The 9,806-nt window shown below is 45.4% G+C and overlaps 1 protein-coding gene across 2 annotated transcripts; it reads left to right on the top strand.

The window, feature by feature from the left end:
- The first annotated feature begins 368 nt into the window (after positions 1-368).
- LOC129730984 (glycogen debranching enzyme) lies at positions 369-6,922 on the top strand. 2 transcript variants are annotated; one of them, XM_055690657.1, is made up of 9 exons: positions 369-503; positions 1,295-1,484; positions 1,742-2,570; positions 2,629-3,449; positions 3,504-3,769; positions 3,850-4,175; positions 4,234-4,757; positions 4,820-5,475; positions 5,534-6,922. In XM_055690657.1, exons 2-9 carry the CDS (start codon positions 1,298-1,300, stop codon positions 6,542-6,544), a joined length of 4,620 nt encoding a protein of 1,539 aa, XP_055546632.1. In that variant the 5' UTR covers positions 369-503; positions 1,295-1,297; the 3' UTR covers positions 6,545-6,922. The 2 variants fall into 2 exon arrangements, with proteins under 2 accessions (XP_055546632.1, XP_055546631.1); XM_055690656.1 differs by lacking the exon at positions 369-503 and adding an exon at positions 1,088-1,218.
- The last annotated feature ends 2,884 nt before the right edge of the window (positions 6,923-9,806 follow it).

The raw sequence follows: 9,806 nt of genomic DNA, 5'->3' as shown, positions 1-9,806 counted from the left end.
AATCTGCTACAATACAATTGACCCGATGAACCATTTTGGTTCAAATTAACGTTAGTGTGAATTGTTTTTATTGCTTGAACAGTCTTGCTTAAGCGTCTTGATCGAGAAATTACAAACCGCGTAAAACTTCACTGCCAAAATTTCACGTTAATTTCAAAGTATTCATGCACTCATTTATAATATTAATAAGCAAACTAATTCAGAACGTAGTGGTTGTTAAGCTATGCGAATTACACTTCTAATCAGTTCACAAAACAACACGACGATTTCTCACCGTGTACAAGCAGGTGGGATTGTTTTGTTTTGATTGGTGTGTGATAACAGCACCGTAACGCCAGTGCATAACGCACCCGATCTCGAAGTGTCAACTCGTCCAAGGTCACCTTGAGTTTTGAAAATTGTCTCGATTTGCCGCTGGAATTGTATCGGTTGTCTGAAACGGTGGACGATATTTCTCGCTATCTTGTACCACTGCAGTCAATTTTAGTATTTTCAAACTTGTGGTAAGTTGTGAATCACCAGTAGGACATAGATTTAGCGGAAATGGGTTGCTGTGTACTGCACGTGATTGGACTACTTTTGTTTCGGTTACCGTGAAGTTCATCGATAAGGGTCGCGTCCTTGGCACAGTTCTCGTCGAGTGTTTTGAACGGTTATATTTGAGAATAATTAGTGCAATGGCTGATTTCTAACATGTTCTTTAAAAAAATATAATCGTTGATCGTTCCAGAATTCCGGAAGGATGTAGGTCGATTTGTGTGGGCGTTTCTGTTTGGTTCAGTGAGAAGGACTCGATTCTTGTCACGGTCAGCTTAGGTTTTTGTTGCTCGCACACGTACGTACGTACGGTTTTAATTGTTGGATTCGCGCCAATGCACTGTGTGCGAATCGAACGCCAATCTGTTTTGATTCGATTTGTTTACTAAACTTCAATTTATTCTGTTCTATGCACGCTTTCGTTTGTCGATTGATTATTTTGAATATTTTATAAAAAGGTGATTGATAAGCTAACTACCAACAGCTGACAGTTTTGTTTGAGAACTTCTTATCACTGTCGAGTTGGAACTCTAGATGAAACTGGCGCTTAGGGAACCTAAATCTTTATTCGCGGTTCAGTCGTTCGTTTGCTCCGCATCTTGCGGTTTGTTCTAGGCTTATCAATTCTTATTTCTCAGTATGCAATTGCTCAGAAAAATCAACTCTTTCCTCAACGCCGAGGTTCGTTAATTAACTGAGGACATAGACCTTGTAGATAATGTATTAACTTTTTGTCTTTCTTATTAAATCGTTGCAGGCTATGCCTTTAGCGTCCCAGAAAGAAATCATGTCGGAACAGAGTGCTTCGATCAAGTTGGCCATTCATCACAACGACAAGGGCGAAGGAACATTGTACCGGCTGAAAAAGAACGCGCTGGTTCATGTCCACCCGGGAGCATCGCTACTAGGTCGACGTGTGGCCATATTTTGCAACTATCCCAGTGATGGTGAGTTTTTCCATTTTGTTCGGGCTATTAATGGAGAAAATATGTTGGCCTTCCACAGGCGACAGCGTTATTAAACTTGACAAAGTGCACACTGTGCACCGGCGACGGGTCAGTTTTGTGTAGGTTATTTTTAGTAAACAACAGATTTGCCTGAGATACTCCTGTGCAATCTGAAACGCTGAACGTCCCGTTTGTTCGTACAATTACATCCATTGATTCGGATTGAAAATTATATAATTTTTCTTTTTGTCATGCAGGACAAGATTTCGACCGAAAGCGCTACACCCAGCTGCAATGGTTTTCTCCTACGGGAACGCAAATAAACACCAACGAAGTAAAATTTTTGCCAATCAAGGACATCGATTGCTATTGCACCGTACATCTAACACGCTCTGGAGCTTATCATTTCTACATTGTGTACGAGGGAGAGCAGCAAAATGAACCTCAAGGCGGTTTGTACGTGCAGGTGGAACCACATCTGACGGTTGGCAAGGGTGACGCACAGACGCATCTTCCGCTGGAGGCCATTCGGTGCCAGACCGTTATCTCGAAGCTGATGGGACCGATCAGCAGCTGGGAGGCAAAGCTACAAGTTACTAAAGAAAGCGGTTACAATCTTGTTCACTTTACTCCGATCCAGGAGCTCGGTGGTTCCCGGTCCGCTTACTCGCTCAAAAATCAACTGCATGTCAATCCGGAGTTCAAAAATGATAAGGATCGCGATATTAGTTTCGACGACGTCGAAAAGGTGGTCAAAAAGATGCGAGAAGACTGGGGGATTGCATCGATCTGTGATATCGTGCTAAACCACACTGCCAACGAATCTATTTGGATTCGGGAGTATCCCGAGTGCACCTATAATTGCTTCACTTGTCCTCATTTGAGGCCAGCATTCATGCTGGATGCTGTTCTGGCACGTTTCGGTGAGGATGTGGCCGCTGGATTGCTTGACCATGTCGGCGTACCGAAGCTTGTGGAAACGGCCGACCATTTGCAGGCAATCCGGTGGCAGCTGCATTCCAATTACTTGCCACAAGTTAAATTGCATGAATTCTACCAGTGCAACGTGGACAAATATCTTCAGAAGTAGTATTCTGTCTAAATAAAAACTGTCGAACAATGTCTTAAATTATCTTTGTTTTAGGTTCAACGAAGAAGCATCCAAGCAAAGCCCGACACCGGTACAGCAGGTTCCAGATGGAGAAATTGTGCTTAAACCCGACCCGGAATATCGTCGCTTGGAAGCGGTGATCGATTTCAATCGTGCCATCAAAATGTACAACGTTTTTCGACCGGATTGTTTCGACGAGGATAGCCGCAAGCGCAAGTGTGCCGAGGTGTTCCGGTCCCGTTTGCAGTGGCTCAACGAGGAGGTTCGTAAGGAGATCCAGGGTCATCTGGATTATGCGATTGAAAATTGCCTCGCCGGTGCGCGGTACGAGCGAGTGCAAGCCGATGGTCCGCAGGTCAAGGGAATTTCGCTGAAGTATCCACTGTTTATGAAATATTTCACCCAATATGGCATCCAGGGGAAGTCCCTGAAAGACATCGAAGAGATGATGTATACCGAGCCGGGTAAATTATTTATGGCTCATAACGGTTGGGTTATCAACGTTGATCCGCTGAGGGATTTCGCTCGGCCACAGAGTGGAACGGGTAATGTTTACATTCGGAGAGAACTGATTGCGTGGGGCGATAGTGTGAAGCTGCGCTATGGTGATAAACCCGAGGACAGCCCGTATTTGTGGAAGCACATGAAGGAGTATGTTGATACAACTGCCAGGATTTTCGACGGTGTGCGGTTAGATAATTGTCATTCAACGCCACTACATGTGGCGGAGTGGTTGTTGGATTCGGCTCGAAAAGCAAATCCGGAGCTGTACGTAGTGGCTGAGTTGTTCACTAATTCGGATTACACCGACAACATCTTTGTCAATCGATTGGGCATAACCTCTCTTATTCGAGGTGAGTAGCGTTTTTCATCAATGACGAGGAGTGATTAATTTGTGTTTTTTTCAGAGGCACTTTCGGCATGGGATTCTCATGAGGAAGGTCGTCTAGTGTACCGATATGGAGGCGCTCCAGTAGGGGCTTTCTTCCCTTGTCCGAAGCGCACTCTGGCTCCGAGCATTGCCCATGCTCTTTTTATGGATCTTACCCATGACAATCCATCGGCAGTGGAGAAGCGATCGATTTTCGATTTGATTCCGTCTTCCGCATTGGTTTCAATGGCTTGTTGTGCCACTGGAAGCAACCGAGGCTACGACGAACTAGTGCCCCATCATGTAAGTATCGTGCGAATATTAAGTTCTTAACTAACTAATTACCACATCTCTAACTAATTACCACATCTCCCTTCCGGCAGATCCATGTAGTGGACGAAGAACGCCAGTACCAGGAGTGGGGCAAGCATGTTAACAAGGATACCGGTATCGTGGCGGTGAAGGCGGCTCTCAATCTGCTGCACGGTGGTCTGGCAACGCGAGGTTTCGACCAGCTGTTCGTGGATCAAATGCATCCGGACATCGTGGCGGTGACTCGCCATTCGACTCTTAACCACGAAACCGTCATTCTGGTGGCTCACTCTGCTTTCAGTTATCCTAATCCATGGGCTGGTCCGACTGGTGTGCGACCGTTGCGCTTTGAGGGAAATTTATTGGAGATCATCTTTGAAGTGCAGATTTACAAGAAGTTAGTTGAAAACCTTTTGGTGTTTGAAAATAATCTAAAACATATTTTCTCTCCTCAGAACCGGTCAAACATTTGATCGCCCAACGGAATTCACGAAAGACGAACACTACATCAACGGCGTTAATGAGTACGTTATTGATTTCCGCAAAAATCTGAAACTAGAGGAATCGGATATCTTCCGAAAGGATGCTGTTATCGACGGAAACATTACTCAGTTAGAGTTTGTTAACCTAAAACCTGGATCCGTGGTTGCAGTACGTGTAGCTATGAAGGACAACGTCAAACCACCCTTTGAAAGTCTTCAAAGCCTGGTGCGCGAATTTCACCAGGATAAAGGCTCTCGTTATGCCGAGCTGCAGCACATACTGTCGAAGCTAGATTTGGTTGATTTCAATAACTTGCTTTATTGTTGCGCTGAAGAAGAACGAGACAACGGTGGCGGGCCGTACAACGTGGCCGGCTACGGCGATCTGGTCTACTCAGGCTTGCAAGGCATCGTTTCGATTCTAAGCGACATTGGACCGAACAACGATTTGGGACATCCGTTGGCTAATAATTTACGAAACGGAAATTGGCTGATTGGTAAATTTCCTAAAATTTTTCACACAACAAATAATTTATAATGATAACTCTTTTTTTTCTAGACTATTGTTCGCAACGTTTAACGAAATACCCGAATCTGGTACCGGTGGGCAACTGGTTGACGAAGAACCTTGCTCCGCTGAAGGAAATTCCTCGCTACATGATTCCCAGCTATTTCGATGTGATCTTGACGGGCGTTCATCGAATGGCCATCAATGCCGCCTGTAATCTTATGCCGGACTTTGTCCGCCACGGCTCCAATTTCGGCCGTCGTTTGGCGTTGGGCTCTGTTCAGTGCACTCGTGTGGCCCCGTCCGCCAATCTTCCGAAGCTCAGCCCTAACGTGAATGAGCCAAAACCCCCGCAGCAATGTGCCACACTAGCCGCCGGTTTGCCCCATTTCTCAACTGGATATATGCGGTGCTGGGGTCGGGATACGTTCATCACACTGCCTGGATTAATGTTTCTTACCGGACGCTTTAATGAGGCGCGTTACATGATTCTCGGGTTTGGAGGTTGTCTTCGACATGGGCTGATTCCAAATCTGCTCGATGGTGGCATGAATGCTCGCTTCAACTGCCGCGATGCCATTTGGTGGTGGCTTTACACGATTAAATTGTACGTCGAAGAGGCGCCCAACGGCAAGTCCATCTTGAAGGATAAGGTCTCCCGACTGTATCCCACAGACGATAGCGAAGCGAAATTGCCGGGAGAGTGCGTAAGTATCCTAGAATTACACTTTCCATTCTCGTAAAGTAACTGATTGAAATTTCTAGGATCAAATGCTCTATGAAACCATCCAGGAAGCGCTGAGCGTCCACTTTCAGGGACTATGCTATCGGGAACGTAACGCGGGGTCTCGCATCGATGCACACATGAAGGACAAGGGTTTCAACAATCGTATCGGAATCGATCCGGAAACTGGATTCGTGTTCGGTGGAAACAACGCCAATTGTGGCACCTGGATGGATAAAATGGGATCCAGCGACAAGGCCGGTAACAGAGGAATTCCATCAACGCCCCGAGATGGATCAGCCGTCGAACTGGTAGGATTGCAGATGGCTGCGTTACGATTTATGCAACGAATGGCCGAGGAAAAAGTTATACCGTACAATTCTGTGGAGCGCACCTCGAATAACGGAACCAAGATAACGTGGACCTACAAGGAATGGGCCAATAAAATAGCTGCCAACTTCGAAAAACATTTCTACGTAGACGAAAGCAGTGATAGCAAGTTTGTCAACAAGAAAGGAATCTACAAAGATACCTTAGGTTCGGAGATTCCTTGGACGGATTATCAGTTGAGATGCAACTTCCCCATTGCACTTGTTGCTGCACCCGAGTTGTGCGACCCTAAACATGCATGGAGAGCGTTGGAGAACGCCAAAAAATACCTTCTCGGTCCACTGGGAATGAAGACTCTGGACTTCGAAGATTGGGGCTACCGCGGTAACTACGACAATTCGATTGACAGCGACGACAAAACGGTCGCACATGGAGCCAACTATCACAACGGTCCGGAGTGGGTGTGGCCGATCGGTTTCTACTTGCGGGCACGATTGATTTTCGCAAAAGCAAATGGGTTACTGAAGGAAACGGTTGCCGAAACGTGGACCATTTTGCAAGCACACTTGAAGGAACTGCAAACCAATCATTGGCGAGGCCTAGCCGAGCTCACTAACGAAGCTGGTGCCTACTGTAAGGACTCCTGCAGAACGCAAGCCTGGAGCATGGGTTGTGTGCTGGAAGTGTTGCACGATTTGGAAAAATACGAGAAAGATCTGTAAACGCAACTCGAAACAAATGAATCGGTTGTTTTTTATCGGTGACTGCTGGCCACCGGTTTTAAAGATTACGAACCGTGAAAAGTGTTAAGTTTTTTTTACATTTTAATTGTTTATGTTTGTGCCTGTAGTTTACAATTGTGTATATTTTATATCTGTTAAGTTTGCAAAGAGTATGTATTTTTTGCTAGGCTGCTTCATCGCTCGTGGTGTAAAAAAACTGAACAAAAATGTGAAACCAAACAAACCATGAGATATCGCTCGGCATGCCAGCACCATCGCTTGTTTGATCCGCGGAAATAAACGTGGTTCGCCTTCAGAGGAAAAAAACCGGCTGCATATATGGATAAATAAAATAAAGTTATTAAATTCCCTGCTAAATGCAACTGCTTTTTTTGGCTGCCATCATTGTCATGTCCGTAAAGGATGCCGGTAGTATTGAATCAATTTAATGGTTGAATTCGCTGCTCGAAAAAATGCTGGAAAAACAGTTGATTGAGTTTTTCATAACGGTAACATTTCTCTCACTGGCTGTTTTTTGAAGTGATTGGTATGCAGATTTCAAATAACGTGGGATGATATTACCTTAAAATCGTGGTCTCATCTATAGATCTAAAGTATCTGCATGAATTTTGAAATTTGTGTCAATATTATAAACTCTAGTACGACTTAGGTTTTAGTGTAAACCTGAATCTAAAATCAATTGTTCAAATGTGTATATGAATAAGATGAAAGTGCGTTTTTTGTTGGTTATATTTCAGCAGTTGATAAGAAAATATAGTATACAAGAGAGTCAATATTTCATAAATTTAAAAAAAAATGATAATTTTCAATTTTGAAACACAAATTACAGCTTATGTGCGACACCTTAATGGCGGAAAGCTGAAATCACATTTCAACAAACAATTTTGCTGACCAAAGTTTCTCCCTGAGAAAGATCCTCGACAAGTTTCGAAAACACAATCATCTGTTTATAGACTTAAACTACCGCTCCAAGCATAACCATCCCAGCGTCCATAAGGTTTGCATAGAATATGGGACAGTTATGCTTGGAGCGGCAGTAAAGGCGGTGTACGGCTCAATAAACCGCAACGAACTGTGGCAGATTATTCATGAACATGGTTTCCTAATAAAACTGATTAAGCTGATACGTGCGGTTTCACATCACACATCAGGGCCTGCGGTTCTGCAATCCCTGGGACATGCTTCCTACCGGATTCGAAGCAAACATCATCTTCGCAGGATAATTGTCCGGCATTCTCGTGACTTGCCCTGCCCAGCGTATCCGTCCGATTTAACCACCTTTTGAAGACTGGGTTCGCCGTAAAGTTGCGCCTCCATATTCCGCTCTCCTGCACACCGCCAAATATCGTCCTTAGTACCCGTCATTCGACAACTCCGAGCACTCGCAGGTCCTCCTTGAGCATTGTTCAAGTTTCAAACTCGTAGAAAACAACCGGTCTTATGAGTGTTTGTACAGGTTACATTCGTACGGGGGCTTTGTTTGTTCGACCGCAATTTCTTTTAAAGCTCATTGTAGGCACGACTTCCGCTGATAATACGCCTCCGGTATCAGTGTCCTAAGTTACCAGTGAGCCAAGATTGACATACTCGTCGACTACCTCGACCCTGTTGAATAGCAGGCAGGAGAGACCATCATCCTGTAGAAACCTTCTGCGGGATTCAAATGAAACCGTAGCCTTTATCACTCTAACCAGCCTTTCCGAAAAGCCGTTTTCGTCCATAACCTTCCATAGCTTTTTTTTCGGTCGATAGTGTCATACTTGACTTTGGAGTCGATGAATAGATGGTGCGTGGGGGTTCTGTATTCACGGCATTTCTGGAGGATCTGCCTGACAACTTTCCATAGATTTATTGGCTAGCGGTGAGAGTTGGCGGAAAATGATTTGATGACGGTGATCGCACGATAGTTTCCACAGTCTAATTTGTCACCTTTCTGATAGATAGGGCAGATAGCCCCATTCTTCCACTCTTCCGGTAGCTGTTCTGTATCCTGAACTTTTACAACCAGCCGGAGCTCTGCTTTGCTCCAGGCCATCCTTACCAGCCGATTTATTGTTTTTCAGCTGCTTATGATGATGTCATCAACTTCGCCTATCGTTGGAACTGGTTCGTGTTTTTCTACGTTGTCGCACCGACGGGATTTCAAGGCGCCATTCAAGTGTTTGCCGAAGTGTTGCCTCCACCTTTCGGTCACCTCACGATCGTCCATCATTCCTGAGAAGGATGCAGCAGTTCCAACTCTGCATACTCGAAAATTTGGGCTCGCTGCATCTTCTGTCTGTATATTTCTACATTCTGACGAGTGGCACTGCGTAGCTTAGCCGTCCGCGCAGCGTTCTCGTCATCCATCACCCTCTTACATTTGTCGTCCAACCCCTCATTTCGTTGGGTTGGACCCCTCTTTCGGCAGCGCAGCTTCGAGCGAATGCGCGAGATCTAACCGAGGCGGGCGTCGGTACCAAATGTTGTTAACAACGGAGAGTTTTGGGCGCATCTTACCCATCACCAGGTTGTGGTCCGAATCGACGTTAGCGCTCCTATAGGATCTGACGTCGATGATGTCTCAAAAGTGCCAACATTCGAACAGAACGTGGTCGATCTGTGTTTTTGTCTGATTTGGTGACCTCCAAGTATACTTGTGCAGGAGGTTGTGCTGGAAGCAGGTACTACGCACGGTCATGTTCTTGGAGGCGGCAAAATCGATAAGTCTTAGGGCCATTTCGTTGGTCAGCTGGTGCGCGCTGAGCCTTCCAATTACCGGTTTGTATTCCTCCTCCTGGCTCACCTGAGCGTTGAAATCCTCGATGACAATCTTGATATCATATTTAGGGCAGTGGTCGTACTCACGCTCCAACTGCGCGTAGAATTCATTTATGTCGTCTTCGGTACTCCGGAGTGAGGGCTGTGCACGTTTATGATGCTGTTGTTGAAGAACCGGCACTTGATTTTCAATCTGCACATTCAAGGGCTGCTTGGCCACGTACATACCATTGAACCAGCTTAGGTTTCGCAGCCTATAAGATCCGCACGAAATTTGCGCTCTACAACACCTTGTTCCTCCCGGTGGCACTCTACGGATATGAACCCCCCCCCCCCCCCCCAATACTGTCCACGTGGTATGTGGATGGCCCCTAAAATACTTGGCATCTCATCCCTAGAACTCTAGTAGCTTGTTTCACAACTTTTAAACCAACTTAGAATATTTTTGAATAGCTCTGTAACTTTATAAGTATGAGCACCC

Source organism: Wyeomyia smithii, chromosome 3 (genome assembly GCF_029784165.1).
Source record: "Wyeomyia smithii strain HCP4-BCI-WySm-NY-G18 chromosome 3, ASM2978416v1, whole genome shotgun sequence".
In the NCBI taxonomy this organism is placed as follows: domain Eukaryota; kingdom Metazoa; phylum Arthropoda; class Insecta; order Diptera; family Culicidae; genus Wyeomyia; species Wyeomyia smithii.
The sequence above is the reverse complement of the archived record's forward strand: the minus strand, read 5'-3'. Positions and strand labels throughout refer to the sequence as shown.

What these genes read in the sequence shown, in the direction of transcription:
- LOC129730984 (XM_055690656.1), top strand. Translation starts at nt 1,177, where the DNA reads ATGCAATTGCTCAGAAAAATCAACTCTTTCCTCAACGCCGAG. An exon ending in ACTCTTTCCTCAACGCCGAG is followed by an intron (nt 1,219 to 1,294) that starts GTTCGTTAATTA and finishes AAATCGTTGCAG; the next exon opens with GCTATGCCTTTAGCGTCCCA. An exon ending in CATAACCTCTCTTATTCGAG is followed by an intron (nt 3,450 to 3,503) that starts GTGAGTAGCGTT and finishes TGTTTTTTTCAG; the next exon opens with AGGCACTTTCGGCATGGGAT.